General features: G+C 43.4%; 1 protein-coding gene across 1 annotated transcript in view; it reads right to left on the bottom strand.

Moving 5' to 3' along the window:
- Positions 1-17,424, bottom strand: part of Sorcs1 (sortilin related VPS10 domain containing receptor 1) — a 369,207-nt gene that overhangs the window by 130,103 nt on the left and 221,680 nt on the right. Inside the window, exon 7 of the mRNA XM_033761243.1 lies at positions 719-783. Within this exon, the coding sequence (XP_033617134.1) occupies positions 719-783 (65 nt within the window). The remainder of the gene's footprint in view (positions 1-718; positions 784-17,424) is intronic.

The following is a 17,424-nucleotide window of genomic DNA, read 5'->3' as shown; positions in this document are numbered from 1 at the left end:
AAATCAATATGAGCTAATAAAGAGCCATTGTTACCACTTATTGAATTGAAAGACAGGAAACTGAAGCATAAAAGGTTAAGCGGTGCCACAATTAGTGAGTGGTTTTCTGAGACATTGGTGCACAGAGTTTAATTTGGGATGTGCACCTTACTTCCCTGGCTATCATGTACCTGAAGCCGCCCTGGACTCCACTGTGCAGCTGTTCAGTGTGATCCACCCACCCAGGCGAGGAATAACCACCTAAGGTGAGGGACTGACCCCAAAGGCCTCCCTTCCTGCAGCCTGCAGAAGAAACACAAATGAATCTCCCATTCTGGGCAAGTATCTTATGAATCTCTAAGATCCTGAGGTCTCGCCTGGGTGGACTCTGATGGGTGGAGACAGCAGAATAAATCAAAAGTAAATGTAGCAGCAGCAGGCACCAAACCCTTAGAAACCAGCATCTGGGGAATTTTTTTTTTTTAACCCAGAAAGATACCTGGATTTCATGAGAGGATGGTGCTAGCATTGTCATTATCCAAAAAAGAATCAATCTGGAAAAAAAAAATGTGTGCGTAAGTGTATTTACAAAAATTATTAAGATAATTCTGGATTACCAGGGGCAAGAAATAGCCCCATCCCAAAGGCTTTGGATCAATGTGACCCAACAGGCTTCTCCACAGCAGACGGAGAGAACTGCTGTTACTCACAAACACAAGGACCAAGCTGATGTACTTACGACCATCCACGGCTCTGGCCTCGAGATGTACCAGGTCCGGTTCCTTGTTGGACCCCATCACGGACCTGACAGATGAGGAGACAGAAAAAGGAACACCCAGATGAACAAGTTCACACGTGTATCCGTGAGGCAAAAAGACTCAATACTGGGCACATATCTAGTTTCTCTGTGGACAGAGTCTGACAGTAATGTTTCCATTTCAAATAAAAAACATCACAAAACCGTGCTGGATAAAGGCAAGGCTGAACTCTGGCAAGCATATTGTGTGTGTTAACAGCTCGGACCTGCAAATAACTTTGCACGGGGCACACGTACCCTCCCTCAGTGACCCCACGGACAGCATACTAAATTCTCCAAACTTACCAGGCACATGCCAGACATGTTGCTTTAGCTGAGAGACTTAAAAAGCAATTTAAAAAGCAAACTTATCTAATTACTTTTTTTTTTTCATTTGACACTTGCCGAAACACTTACTACGGCCCTAGGAGAACGAATCATGGGACCCGAGATTTGCCACAGCAACAACCATTCCACGCACTGTTGAACTACTGTACCAAACAGGCACATGCACCTTGCTTTCTCTGCTACATGTGCCTGAAGCCATCTGTGTAAATAAAATAAGAGCCTATTTAAAATGCCTCAGAGGCGTAGATTATGTTTTGTCATTTTTCAGTGAGCCATACTGAATAGAAATTAATTATTCTGTTACATAAATAATAGGAGCAATAATGCTCTATCTCTAGAAATTTTATACTGGAAGACTTAATTAAAGTTGGGACTATCTGTGCTATTTTGTTAAAAAAAAAAAAAGAGAAAGAATCATCAGAACTTTAATTGGCTCCACTTCTATATGGAAAAGAGTCAGCTGCCTCTACACCAGTCCCTCTGCTTGCCTCCCACTACCCAGTCCAGCCTTTGATCTATACTAGAAAATGAAGATCTCACAACTATACATCACCTGCGGGACTTGGTGTGGCGCCCAAAACCCTGGATGACAGACCCCACCTCCCCTCCACTGCAGCTCCTCCACCGCAGCAAACCCAGTGCCACTGCAGGGAAGTGCCGTGAGCAAGTTTCCACCTCACAATGAAGTGGTGCACACTTCTCTCTCTCTGGAGTTTGGAACGCCTGGCTCCAGCTCAGCCACAGCCTCTTGGACTCTTATTTTAAGGCAAAATTTAAAAGTCATTTCTTTTGTGAAATATGTCCCAATTACAACAGAGAAAGCCTTTCTTGCCAACAACAAATATTCATTTTGATAAAAATCTTATACTTATCACAGTTTATTTTACCTCATATTAGTTTTGTTTTTCCAAATGTGAAAGCAATCCCTTCCTCCAAACTGCACATGTGGACACACACACACGCAGACACACACACACACACTTCAAATAGAGCTACCAAGAACTTTGTTTTAAACAGTTTATATTCATATTCATAGTTGCTGATACACAATATTCAAATGTGTGATGACAGAAGAAAGGAACCAAGGAAAAAATCAATGAAGGAAAGGAAGGAGGGAAGGTGGGAGGAACGAAAGGAGAAAGGGCATAAAGGTCTGTGAATTCTTTAAAATAAGTAAATTAATCATTATCCAGGGCATTCCCAGGGTGCTTCTTAAGTGAATTCACTTCCCTTCTCAAAGAATCTGATATCTCGCTAGCTTAGGCCTCTTCCCCTTTACAGAAGTAGCTTCCTTTTGGTCCTATTGTCACTGTCTGTAAAATTTGCTCCGATCGACACATGGTCTGAAATTCAGAGTCTACGCTCCAAACATCTTTCTTTTTCTCCCATGAAGCTGGCATTTCCTCCAAACACAAGGCACACATGACATGCTTCTGGACCTCCACACCACTGGGACTGGTGTGAACAAGGCCAGAAGGAGGCACACACCGTTCCATTGAGTCTTTCCATGTCGCTCATCTGCCTTCTGCATCTGCTGCTCTGAGCTTCCTCCTTCCTGGCCTACCCACCTTTTATCCACCGGAAACATCTGGCACCCCAGAAGCACAAAGTTGGAAACTAGCAAGCCTGGCTGTCTGTCTAACTCATAGATTAGGTCAAAATCATTTCCCTGGATCTTGCTGCACCTTTCCACATGTTGGGTCCAGATCTCCAGCTCTCTGAATGGTCTCTATAGGATCAAGCTGCTGTTTTGCCTCACATTGTTCTTCCTTATCAACTAAGGACAAAATAGAGCCCTTTATTTTTCTCTAAAATCTACTGCTGTTAGCTAACACCTTACCCTGACTAATATTTTTACATTATTAGTAAAACAACTACAACAATAACAAGGAACTTTAAATACTGAAGTTGACCCCCAGTGTTTCCAACAATTTTTATTTGTGACATGCTCATCCCTACAATTGGTGGTCAGAGATGACTCAGACTTATGGTTTCTTTTACTTTGAGATCCCAGGCTGGATTCTGGATTGATGAGGCCAAACAGGGCTAAGAGACTGAGAGGGCACTGATTTTAAGGTCCTGTAGTATTGGACTAGACACCCTAGAGCAGATGTCACAGCCATTGGTCATCTGCTGTCATCACTGTGTACACTGAGGTCGTTTTCTGTGTGTTCTAACAAATGTTGTCTTCCTTTTTCATCACCATTATTTATCACCATCATCATCAAAGCAAAACAGCATAAGCATAGAAATGAATCGTAAATGAACCCTGATGGTCCACCTTCAGAGTGAGGTCCCAAGACGAGCTTAAGCATTACTGCCCAAACCTATGAGAAGTCTGACTTCCGGTACCAAGCACAAAGGCTGAGTACCTTTGCTCTGTTTCTCGACCACCCCATGCATACTGCTGCCATTTTTCACCACGGTTTGCCACATACCCATGTATAAATGATTTTTTTTAATACACTGAATGCCAAAGAGGAGTTTCTTTTATCACTGAATTCTCTGTGCTTAGCAAACCATAGAGAAGCAAGTTTCCTCAATAAATATATAGGCAACATTTTTATGCTGGTCAATACTTACTATGGTATTCAATAGAATGAGCTACTCAGTTCTGGGACTTGGGGCAATGGAAATGTGGTCAGGATCCTTTAATGATTCAAAAAAGCAATAGGTATCAGTGTCTTATATACCTTTTATTGCCTGCCTATCTTACTGAGGGAAGGACTTCTCTACTGAGCTAGACACAAGGGGAGGGGAGTCCTCCTACCTGTGCACCTGCTGTGACTTCTTCCTGGAACTCCGCTCACCCCTTCAGCAGTCACAGCTCTTATCACAAATGATCAGCTACAGACACTGAAGTTGAAAGCTGGCTTCCCAGAAGGGCTGCACTGGAGCCAAGGTAGTTCTGTCTTTTGAGATCTCTAGGATCAGGCATATGCTTGTGCCCAGCATAGACACAGGCTGCAGTCAGGGTTCACAGGATATGTGTTTTGAAGGCCTTAGAAGATTCCTGACACGTAGGGCAAGTTTAGAAAAACCAGCTGATTTTTGTCTTTTACCATTTACTCCTTCTTCTTCCAAAGTATAGATGGGGAACATTGGTACCCTCTTAAAATGATATTAATGTGATATTCCCAAATTCTTGGCATATAATGATTGTTACACTAACAAAAGAACAAAAATGATTTATCTTCAGGCCAGGGATTTAGCTCTGTGGTTCCACCACTTGCCTCGCAAGCGCAAGGTCCCGAGTTCAATTCCCAGTAACAAAAGAAAAAGAAAAAAAAAAAAGATTTATCTTCATGTCCACAGAAAAGAGTAGAAATAAAAGTTGATAGCCCAGGTATCAACTATTTGAATAAGTAAAATCAACATTTTTACTTATTCTCTTATTTATCCCGTGAACCTTTCCAAGGGCTATCTGAAAATACAGGAAGCAGGACCTTTCACCTGCAGATAGGGAGGCAGAGAAAGAAGGTACAGGAGGCCTTGGAGCAAAGGGACTGAATCTTCCCAAATCTGCATCATGCAATCAATAAATATTGGTGAAAGAACTGCACCCTATTTAAACACATACCACAGGTACGAAGGCCTCAGGCCCTACGGCAAAGAGCAGACAATCTATGTAGGCATCTACTAGTAATGCAGGAGGCTGGACCTAGTGTTTCCCAGAGAACAGTAGAAGATAAAGTGGAAAGCCAGTTGATCCTAAGGGCCATGGAGTGACACTAAGGAAAGTTAAAACTGTAAATGTATAAACAGCTAAAAACACAAATTTCAGTCTGGGTCTATAGGTTTTCCTCCTTTTCTCGGTGAACTGTGAGGTGAAAGTTCTCATGTCATGGAAGACCTGCCTTACTGATGAGAATAAATCTCAGCCGGCTGCAGTCCAGTCACAGGGCTTCCAGGAGCTTAGGTGGGCTCATATTTTGGAGCCATCTTGGAAGAAACCCAAGCAACACCAAAGGGAGACTGTGAGTAACAATCCACGGCCCAGCCTGAGCGAGTGCACCTTGGGTGTGCTCAGCACAGTACCCACTTTCTGAAATAGCCAGCCCAACACATCTTTTCAGACATTTTTCCACGGAGAGACTCAGGAATATCACTAGTTCATCATTCTGCTGGCATCTTGTCTGAGTTTATACCAGTTTAATATAGTGCTCCGTAAATGCTGCAGAGCCACAAAACATCCCGATGAAGATAACTGCGGAGCAAGGATTAAAAATAAACACGGTGGCGGAAGAGCACCTATTTTTTCAGGTTTAGGATTGCAGCTCACAGCAGGGGGGTGCATGAGCAGCGATTCACAGGGCTGGAGGCCTGGAGACCCTGCTTCTCCCTGCTTGTCTTAGACGGGACGCTGATATGATGTGCCCGCAGCCTCTCCCCAAAACAATAGCACTGAATCAAGAGGTCCTCTACTCTCTAGAAGCAGCTGGATTCCTTGATTTCCTCCTCTCCAGCCAAGGGCTTCCTCTTCACCTGCCATTATAGTCAGGCTTTCAAACAAAAGTAATCAGGAAAACCCTGGCAAAAGCTACAGCTTTCCTCTGGCACACAACGGCTTAGCCTAAAGCACAAGTGGCCCTGATAGAATAAAAAGCAAACAATGGTGTCTTTTTAACATCTGTCTTTAGCCTACGAAAGATGCTTTCTTTTTGCTTCTCTTTTCTGGATCTGACTGTGACACACTAGTTTCCTAGCACCAAAGTTACCTACTGTCAATAATGAATAAATACTGGAAGACTAAATAGACAGGCAAATAAAAATGATGCTCAGTTTCTTATACGTACGGTGGCCTACAAAACATCAGCATGGCCAGTAACCTCACGTTCACTTTGGTTTTCCAAACCAAAAGCCAACTATTTGTTTATGTGAGCCTGCTACAAAATGTGTTTGTGTGTGTGTGTGTAAGGAACAAAGTGAGAAGTGGGCGTCTGACCCACAATGAAGGTACACACACAGCTCAGGAGGGCAGCGAGAAGGCGCGGGTGCTCCCTACACAAAGTGCTTGGAATAAACGCAGACGGCAGTGCACACATGCGCAGATGAAGCCCCAGCCTCGGGTGCTTCGGACCGACCAGGTCCCAGTAGGACAGGACGGACCTTTGTGCTGCACTTTCCCTTCTTTTCCACTTTCCCTTTTTCTAATCGAATGGTTTTGCTTTGGGCGCTTTCCTTTTCATTTCTTCTTCACATTTCCCACGTTCTTCCTTCTTTGTCATCACAGTTGCCTCAGTAAGGCTGTGGGAGTCTAGAGAGAAACCCCAGCCACGGCCAGAGCTGTGTTCCTGATCCCTACACAGAAGTCTCTAATGAGAAACAGAGAGATTTAAAATGATCAAAGGGCAGAGCTAATTATGAGTCTATAATGTTTTAATAAGTTTTTTTTATCTTTTTATAAACTATTGGTATCATACCGTGTGTGTGTGTGTGTGTGTGTGTGTGTGTGTGTTAGCAACTTGCTAATTTTATTCAGTGATATATTTTGTAATAGTTCCACATTGGAACATAAATTCAATGAAGTAAATCTCTAACTGCTTTATTAAAAATTTTTAAATGAAAATAGCAAATTGACTCTGTAATTGCCCATTGATGGATTTCAAAGCAAAAACATATATAAATGGGCGAAAATCACTATAAATAGGTGTCTGCGGACCATTATCAATCATTATTATAATTCTGTAAAAAAGAGTTATATGTTTATTACTCCCATAATTAATATTGATAAATCTGTACTTTTAACAAAAACCACAATATCTTCATTGTAGAAAGAGGTGTTGGGGCGGGGGTTGCACAGTCTACATGTGCAAATCCTGAAAGGAGAGAGAGAAGGGCTGAATGAAGCACGGAAGAGGCCAGGAATCTCTCAAATCCCAGAATATTGACAATTCTGGCACCATGTTGCTAAGAATACTGTCTTAATATTTCTGTTGTTGATGTTATTGCTGAGACACAGTACCAGACACCATAACTCTAAGGGGAAAGGTTTATTTTGGCTCACACTTTGTGGAGATTTCAGTCCACAGTGTACTGGCTGCAAGGCTGGGCAGCATGGCACAGGGGTATGGTATGGGAGAAAGAGCTCATAGCATGGCAAGAGGAAGGGAGGGGGCAGATATTAATGGAGCAGGGAGGGACATATGCCCTTCCAGGACACACCTCCAGCCTCCAACCAGGCTTCACCTCCCACATCACAGTTAACGATAAACTTCTCAGGGGACCAATCCAGTGATGAGAACCGTGCCCATGATCCAATCACCCCCCAAAAGCCCCGACTATGAGTACATGAGGCTTTGGGAGACATCTAGATATAAACTATAACATTGTACCTCTGGACCCCCAAAGACACATGCACTTGTCTTTATGCAAGATGCATTTGGTCCATCTCTAAGAGATGCCAAAGTCTTAACAGGTTCAGACCTGCTGAAAAGTCCAAGTCCCAAATTTCCTCTGAGATTCAAGACAAACTCTTAGCTGTGAGCCCCTGTAAAAAGGAAAATAAAATTAAAGACTTTCAGCATACAAAGGCACAGGTTAAACATTTCCATTGTAAAAGGGAGAAATAGGAGAAGAGAAAGCAAGACCTAAATCCAGCAGGACAAACATTAAATCCTCCAGTTCCATGCCCAGCACCTTAGCCTTGAGCAATCTGTGGCAAGATGTGAACACCAAAAAACGTGGGGAGCCCTACTCCTCCAGAATTGTCAATGGTGACTGTAGCCCTCACAGCTTTTTTTCTTGGGCTGGCTTTGCTTACTCCTTGCACTGCTCCTAAGAAGGTCCACATTCCTGGGCTTTTCAACACCTGGTGTCTTCACTGTACCTCAGAAAGACACAGCTTCACACACTGTCTTCTCAGGAGCACACTGCATGGCCTCCCAGGCCTTCTTCATGCCTGGATGGAAACCTTCCTGATTGCACAACTCTACATTTTTGCAAGCACCTAAAATCAGCACCACGTGGATGACGCCTAGGTCTGCCACCAGCTGGAGTAGCAGCCAGCCTTCCTTCCATCATGGCTGTGGGGGACTCTGAGTGTCTGGACTGCTGAGCGCTTTGAATGGATTCCCAAACAACAAATTTCCTAAGCCCCCACCATTCTGGAGCATATTGCCCTCGGGCTCTCTTCTCAAAACAATCTTTCACTTTTACTTCAACCTAAGAAATGTGGGGCCTTGCTGGTTCCTCACATACCCTCAAAGCATCCCTCCTATACTCCTGGTGTAAAGTAGTTGGCTTCTTCCTAATGCTAACTTTTTAGCAAACAAGCTCTCCTCTGCTCCATCTTTGCAAGCATCAACTCTATTTCAACAAAGAAGACAGGAAAATTTTAAAAATACATAAATGTATAATGTCACATATGCTGATCACAATATTTCTCAAAAGCTGTGTGAGAGAAATATAATATAGACTATAAGGAATTTATACACATCACCACATCAGTAAACTTGTTGTTAGCAAGTGTTGATCAGTGGCTGTGTTTGCCTCTCAAGTGCGGGACCTATGTCAGATAGGGGTGTGAGGCTATGCCCTGTCATCAACTGTCAGCAACTTGGATAGGAATATATCTTCTGTTCCTAGAAAATCCTCATGTAACACAATTCAGGAAAAACAGTGACAAGAAAAGAGAAAGGTGGCATCATTTGGAAAGCAATTTACTTGCCCGAGGACACACAGCTAAATAGGTAACACAATCAGACTGGAACCTAAGCTCTCTAATTTCTCTGTGGCTCTACATACTGTTTGCTAAAAAGATAATAACAGCACTTAATAATATTGTTGTGATAACAACAACAACAGCAAAACAAAAATATGTGCAGCTCCTGCTTTGGTCTACAATATGAATGCAGGGATCCTCTGAGGATGGGAAGTCTTCTAGAAAGGCCCTAGTTCAGTCTTGTCCTGTCACAATTAACTAAGCCACAGCTTATAGAGAGCAAATAACCTTACTAGGATCACACAACTCAACGAGTATCAAAGGTGCATCTTTTAACTCAGCCCTTCACTTCTTCCAGTGATCCTTCTGCAGAAAAGGAGGAGAAAGAAAAGAGGAGGGGAAGGGAGTTGGAGGGAAAGGAAGGAAAGGAAAGGAAAGGAAGGAAGGAAAATCCCTTCCTTTTTTACCCCTTTGTATCTCAAGAAAGACCGTGCAAACTCACAGGGTGATGCATATATCTTGCACTAAAATGATAAAAAGAAATAACGGGAGAATCTCAGCTAAATTCCCATTTGCAGGAGTAACCTGTGCTAGGGCTTAGGAGCTTAGGGCCTAGCCACATGTGGGGAAACCCATGCCCTAAGGTAGAAACAGAGTGCCTGCTCATTCCCTCAGTTTAGATTTTCACACATTCGGGTGTCTACACATGAAGAGAGCCTCTCTCTGCTTACTTACAAACTAGCTAGTGGCTTCCATCCCTTCTTGGAAACACGGTGCCTCTCTCTACCTGCGCTGCCAGGTGCCTGGCCCTCAGGTAAGGCAGGATTCGTCATCATTACAGTCACTTCCCCTACTCCGGTAACCCTTTGTGCCAGGCATTAACACTTCTGGAAAAATTCCCCAAGAGATGGCTGCCCACAAGCTCCTCGACTGAGAAGCAAGGTGAGGCTATCAGGAAAGCCAGGAGGACAGCATGCACGGAAATGGGCCAGCCAGAGGAGGAAATCGGGTTCCCATCCTGGGGTGTCCAGCTGTGCTTCTTAGTGCTCTACATTATAAGGGCTTTCTGAGTTCTGACTGCAGGAATGACGAGACTTGGCACTGGAAGACAAAATGCTCTTCTGTGAAGAGACTTTAAAGGCCCTGCCAATTTGTCTTTGAACCCATCTTAACTGCTAGCCAAGGAAGCCAGGGTGTTAAAACACACCTTTGTATCATGTTTTTTTGTTTGCTTTTTAATCAGTATTCCACTGTAAATGTGATCTCTAAAGGCGTGATTCTGCGCCTCAGTGTGATAGGAAGGAGATGAGCAGAGAGAAGAGGGAGCAGAGGGGCACAGGAGGAGAGGACAGGTGTGGGGGAGTTGGAGATGTGATGGAGACAACGGGAGAGAAAGGAGGAGGAGAGATGCTGTTTCCTAGAGCCCTCACACAATGACTTCCTGGTACACAGCGACTTCCTCACACAGTGACCAACCGAGGCCACTTCTCCCCTTTGGAAACAAGCTTGATGCTTCCACAGGATTCCCATTGGTGTCAGTTATCTATACACCACTCTTTTCAAAAATCAAATTGTAAAAGTGATCTGTTTACGTGAAATATAAAGTACACCAAAGTATAAAAAAAGAAAACATTTACACCAACCCTCCATTTAGAGACAACTATATTTAACATTCTGTTCCTGTCTTCTAGGATGGTTTCTGTTTGTGTAAGCATTACTTGTCTTTTTTATATAACTTTTATATCTTATTATTAATACAGCACAACATAACATAATACAGTGGGTTCTCGAACACAATTCTTTCCACAATTCTGGTCCCCAATCGAATTGGACATGAACCAAATCAAATTCAATGGTTACTCTCAATGTTGATCTTCTGGGGAAATTTCATTCAGATCTCAACCAATTCAGTTTGCAATCAGAATCAAGGGAAGAGTTAAGTTCGTGAACTGAGGTACCACTGTAGTACAATACACTGTTTTGCCAGCTGTGCAATATTTTATAATTCACTTAATTTTCTGACCACAGGGCACTATTTGTCTCACTTTTTTTCTTTTATAGATGGAACTGCACATTTTGTATTTGTGATAAATGTGTGCATGTCTCCAACCTCTCTGGTTCTTCAATAGGAAGCATTATTAGATGGGGGAATAATGGCTCATAAAGAATGGCATTTGAAGGGGCCGGGGATTTAGCTCAGCGGTTTGGTGGCCTGCCTTGCAAGTGCAAGGACCCAAGTTCAATCCCCGGTACCAAAAAAGAAAAAAAAAAAAGAATGGCATTTGTTCAGGACTCTGGATACATCTTGTGTCACTATCTTCTAGGAAGTTTATGCAAATTATCCAATTGATGCACACCTGAAGAAAGCTCCTCAAGGGAGAGCATCACCTGAGCCCCGAGTTTGAGACCAGCCTGCAGAATAATAGCTGAACTTTTCCTTCAAAGCAAAACTAAACAAAACAGCAAAAATCAAACAAATAACGCTTCTCTCTGTCTACTCCCCACATTCTCAATAAGACTACAGAGCATTTTCTCAAATATTCTATTTGATAGATTAATAAATGGTATGCTCTTTTGTTTCAATTTTTAATTATTTGTGAGAGTAAACATTTTATGATAATTGCCATCTTTTCTGAACTGTTTGTTCATACTCTTGTTCATTACCGAGATATTTTTATTCAAGACTTCGTTTATGAGAATGCTTACTGTGTTTCGGATATTTACCAACCTTCTGTAAGCATTTGGACATGTTTTGCAATTGGTTAATTTGGAAGCTACTTTTTTGTGTTGGGAACTAAAAGGACTGCTAACATATAGAGGTCCAATCCATTCTTCAGAGGGGGTTGGCTTTCCTTTGGGGGCAGGGAGAGCAGCAGCCAAACTTGTTTTGTCCTGGGTTAGGACAAAGGAAAAGAGAGAGAGGAAGGGGAGCGTGTGTGTGTGTGTGTTGTGTGTGTGCACATAACAGTCAGCCTTTTTCTGGTGAAGGTGTGAGAGTTGCCCAACTGAACCCACAGAAGACAACAGAACTCCTGGGGAGTTCCACACCTCCATGGTCAGCCAAGCCAATCAGTCACCAGAGAGGCATTTGGTTCTGAAGTCTACATTCCAGGTCAAACCCCAAAACTTCAGCTTGCCCATAATTAACAGGTGGTACATTAGTGAGAACCATTTGTCCATATGTTCAGGGCCAGTGTGGACCAATGCCCAACGTGAGGAAGGAACACTACCAAACCAAAAGTGAAACAGCCAGATTTAGGCTTTCTCTACTACGCTTGCTGCTCACGGCATTAGATGAGTGATCAGATCACTGAATAAATAAACAAATAGTCAAGAAGGAGCAAGTGCTCCTTACTGAAGAGTTCCCTTTAGTGAATGCAAAAGACACGGCTAAAATAAAGAAAATCTTCATGAGGACATCGTGCCATAGTAATGTATGGTGCAATGTGGATCAGATAATGAATAATCAGTGCGCAAATGGAGTGGCCTCAAGTAGCTCTTTGAAAATATCCATTAATCATTGTAGGTATTTTAACATATGTCATATAATGTTTAACCTCCTCCTTCCAGAAGCTGGAGCTTAATTCGTCTTCCCCTGAGTGTGGGGTAGACATAGTTAACCTGCTTAGCAATTATAGAAGACAAGAAAAATAGTAGGTTTGTAGTGGGTAGGCCTGGCAGACAACACCCTCAGCACCTGACCCAGGTTATCAACCTCAGGAACGAGATATCGATATTTTGTCCTCCTTGACATGGTATGAGGAGAAGAGCACATCATTTCTGTGACACCCTGTGCCACAGTCTGTATAACCTTGTAATCATGTGAAAATATCAGACTGACCCAGCTTGAGGGACATTTGGTCATGGGAAACAAGAAAGGTTCGAGAAACTGCCACGGATTTGAGGACATTGAAATATCATGCCAAATACACTCGATGCAGTGCAAGATTCTGGGTTAGAGTCTAGATTAGAAAGGAAGGAAATCAGTACAAAATCCAGGGGAAACTGCAATGAGGTCTGTGCTCGAGCTAACAGCATTCTTCCTGTGCCCTCCTGGGTGGTTGTCACTTATGCTGATGTAGGGGGTCAGCGTTCTGTGAAGCTGGACAGAGTGTGTGGCCATCTCCCATATTCCTTGTAAATCTACTTTAACCTTAAAGTTAGTTAAAACTAAAAAGTTAGGGGAGGAGAAAGCATACTCCAGTCTTGTAATTGTACAGTGAACTGTAGCTGAACTACCAGAAACAGCTGAACAGTATGTTTTTCAGTAAAATTGCTGTCATCACAGGTAACATATATCTCGTGCTGTCGTTTCGTCACGTAAAACAAGCACACAACTGCGCTATTTCAGCTTTTCTATATTTACCAGTCAGGCGTCAATGACCACAAAAGTAAAGTTATGTTAGTTTTCAAACAAGTAATAAAAGTTGCAATAATGTCTTTCATTACTGGGATTTTTTTTTTTTTTTTTTGTACTGAGGATCAAACTCGGGCCCTTGTGCTTGTGAGGCAGGCGGTAGAACCACTGAGCTACATCCCTGGCCCTGGGATGTTATTTTCAAATGTTCAGAAGTAGCAAATGGTGCTGACACACAGTAAGACAACTGCATGTATTAACTTTTGGATTTCCCGGGATAGTAAGGGAAGGGCCTAGTGTCAGGGGGCACAATATGGGACATACGTGGGGCTCAGGAGCTTTTGCAAGGGGAGTTTTAAGGGATGCTTGCTCTTGATGTAGCTGTGTGCTTCCTCCCTCTCAGGGAGCTCGCTTTCCTTGGCTACTGAATCTCTCAGGGAAGCTAACAGCTCCTAGGGAGCAGATGGAAGGGCTGTTCTTTTCTCTGGGATAGTGATATAGAAAATATTGCAGGCCCATAAATACTCTAACAAGTTTCATCTTGTCAGAACAGAGTCATAAAGTTGCTCTGTTCAGCACATGATAATGGCTTTGTAATTCAATCACTGGTAGTATTTGTCTTCTAGGATTTATCTCCCTTAAACTTCGGGCACTCATTTAAAACCCTTTACTGTAAATCCCATAAACGCAGGTTGTGGCTCCACCCTGGGGCACATCTTGACATGCCTGTGCAAACCTTGACAGATCTCTGTCTGAATTACAAAATCACTCTGTTTAGCAGAGCTGATGGTTTAAGTGCTAGAGACCACAATAAAAACTGTGGAACGGGTCCATTTCTTCTAGCTCTTCTCTTTTGAGGAAGATGGATCCTGCTGGACAAACCTCTATTCTTATTTGAAAAAGGCTCTTTTCTTACATTTTGCTAGTACTTTAGAGAAGAGTTTCCTGCCACACATAGAGGTCAGGTGCAATGGCTTCTAGGTTTCCCTTGAGTCCAGAGATTCTGATGCTTAAACATTCACCTGCGGGAAGACACTCATCCTATATTTAGTTGAAGGATTTTCCTCTATGCATTCTAACTTTTGCTACTCAGTCCAAAGAGGCCACCCCTTGGGTCTTGGGCCTTCTCTGCCCTCCTATTTTGAACAGATTCTTTCCCATCTTACTAGTTGTCTGACAACACTAGCTGTCTAAACTTTGATTTGAAAATCTGTATGCAGCATGACCTCATCCCCAACATTCCTGCCTCCTTCTCACTTATTAAACAAATACTTTAGTGCTGATTCCATCAATTCCAAGACACCCTCTTTTCTTTTACATTTAACATCTCTTAAATCAGTAATAATGTCACAGTTAAATGGGCAACGCTTTTGACTGATGCATAAAAAAATGATGCATTTTCTTAAGATCACGTCTTACATCTGATGACGTGGACGTGGCTAGGTGCTTCTCTGAGCATTTCAGTGTGTTAGACCCAAGGGTTCCTCTACTTGTGTGTGCGTTTGTGTATGTGCACACCTGTCTGTTTGTGAGTCTTTGACTTCCCTTTTTCTCACCCATCGCTCTGTGTTTAAGCCTAAGCTCTGTTCGTAGCTGATTACCCTACACCTCGGCATCTTGTCACAGGATATACAAAGGGAAAAAATGATCCCAATGGAAGGGGAATATCATCACAAAACAGAAAACGTGACTGGGAGGATATTTATTATGTCTTAAACTGCAAAGTAGAAAATTACATTATTTTAGGTTGAGACATAATTTTGTTTTTGTTGTTACCTGGAAGTTATATATGGTTTAAGACATGCGCACAGGTAATAGGTTTTCATGAGATATATGCTAGTGCTTTTGCGCCGGACCCACTTGGCTAAGCGGGGCCTGCTTCCTCCTGATGAGGTGTGGAAGAAGGAGCCGTGCTCCCTGGAGAAGGCCCTTTCGGTCAGCAGGGCTGATGGTGCCCGCTCCACCCGCACTCTGGGCTTACAGCGAACAGAGCAGTAGCCGCGCGGGGCTCAGGCCTCAGCCTGCTCTGCAAAAGCTGTTTGCACCTGACTCAGGCAGCGGCAGCCCTGAGGGCAGGGGATCCGGGCCTCTGTCCTCTTGGAGGCCAGGATTAGGTTTCAGAACAAGTCAGCCGATGTTAATTAAATGAACTGGTGCGCATAAGACCCAGAATCTGCCCATCAAACAGGAAGGTCAATTTCTATCCGTTGTTCCTGATTCTGGCACAATAAGAAAACTGCACGTGCACATTAAAGATGCCTCTTGAAAAATATAAATTATTAAATTGTATCAAAGTGAGGCATCTTGTTTCAGAAACACACTAGTACCAATTATCTATTTTAATATTAGTTAACATATATGCATCGTGGATTGCACGTATTTAACACAAACTGTTTGATTTTTAACTCTGAAAAGCGTATGTGGAAGATCCACTTATGATGAACACTTCCCTGAAGAAGACGGTGAGGCTTAGGGAAGCTAATTAAGTAGCTTCATATCGCAATCCTTAAAACCAGGGTTGTAGCCAGATGTGATGGTGCACACCTGTAATTCCAGGATTTGGGGAGGCTGAGTCAGGAGGTTCTCAAATTCAAATGCAGCAAATCAGTGACTTAGGGAGGCCCTATCTCCAAACTATTAAATAAAAAATGTTGGATATGTATTTCAGTGCAAAGGCCCTGGGTTCACTCATTATTGTAAAACAACCACCACCACAACCAAAACAAACAAATGAAAACAAAACAGGATTCTAACAAAGGCATCCTGAGTCCAGGGTTCTCCTATTCTCTTTCTTTTGTTTCTCTTTTCTTTTTTCCCCCTGAGGATTGAATCCAGGGCCTTCATACTGAGTTCCACAGCCTGCCTTTTCCATTTATTTATTTTGAGACAGGGTCTCACTAAGTTCCCAAGTTACCCGAGGAAGGCTTGAACTTGTGACCCTCCTGACTCAGCCTCCCAGATTGGTAGGATTACAGTATGTACAGTATGTACATACTCCTGGGGCTTTCATTTTAAATGCTAACTGCTATCTCTTATTGACTAAAAGGCAATATTCAATGGTGGTCCATGATGGGATGAGAATAACCGCCCCCCCCACACACACACCATGTGAAAAACACAGGAGCCCTTGACTTGGAGGGTGCAGTGAAGTTTGATCCTGATCATCAAGTTGATCTCTGCTAATACAATTACAAATGAGGACGCCTTGATCACAGCTTCACTCATTCTTGGCAATGCCCGGCGTTCTGCCATCACGAGCATGTTGGCGGAAATCTGAGTGACTGAAACTTCTTGTTCAAAGGCAGAGGAGCTCAGCTCCCAGCCACGGAGGATCAAGGTAAGAGGGACAGAATCTGCCTGCTGTTGGTGGAGGAAGCCACACGCCAGGAAGGGGCCACCCTGCAGCAGGGCACAGGCGGCTTCATTTGTTGGGAACAACACTTGCTAATCATGGGAAGATTAAGAAGTGGAGGCAGGTGCGAGGGGATGGAAAGCAGCACTCATGTGGAGATCATTAATGGGAAAAACAAAACAGGTAAAACACCAGGCCTCTCAAGGATAATGAAAATGCTCTCCAGGAGCCCTGCAGGTGCAGCATGGGAGGCACCTGGGGAGGGTTTCCTATCACCCCACCCCAGTCCTGACTTGCTTTAAACTCAGAAAGGAGGGGCTCAGACCCGGGAGAAACTGTGTGCAGGATGGGGAATGGGTGTAAAGCCTAAAGACCAAAAAAATGAGGTACTGTAGGATACTCCATTTTGAAACACGGGAGACTCTGTCAGTGCCAGCTATGGAGGGCCGACTCCCTGGAGAGCGGTGGAGGACGTGGACAGACCTTCCAACCTCTGATGAGGTGGGTCTCGTTACTCCTCAGGGCAGCCTGTTTTGCTAGGAAGCAGCCTAGGGAACAGAAAATTGTGCCTCTGTAGTCTACCCTTTCCCTCCCTCAAGTGATCACTACACTTCGGTGTCTCTGAATCCCAGCCTTGTCTCCAAAGAAGGAAAGCTGGAGGTCACCTAGAGGAGCCTCGCGACTTCCCACCGGCGGCCACTCAGATGGGTTTCAATCTGTGCGTGTCCACAGGTGTCAGTGTGGGCATTTGGTGGATATCAGGGCTGTGTACACATTTCTGCTGCTGCCTTCCTGTGCGACACAAGGCAGGTAACCATGCATGAAAAGCAGTCTTGGCTCTTAAGGAACTTATCTCTAGCAGGACAAAGAGAGGAATGAGGAGAAAAAGATACATGTGGAGGGTATACTAAATGATGTTATTTATTGAC

This window comes from Fukomys damarensis, unplaced genomic scaffold (genome assembly GCF_012274545.1).
Source record: "Fukomys damarensis isolate Sample0158 unplaced genomic scaffold, DMR_v1.0_HiC HiC_scaffold_8, whole genome shotgun sequence".
In the NCBI taxonomy this organism is placed as follows: Eukaryota; Metazoa; Chordata; class Mammalia; order Rodentia; family Bathyergidae; genus Fukomys; species Fukomys damarensis.
Note: the sequence above shows the minus strand (reverse complement) of the source record. Positions and strands in the feature narration are given on the sequence as shown.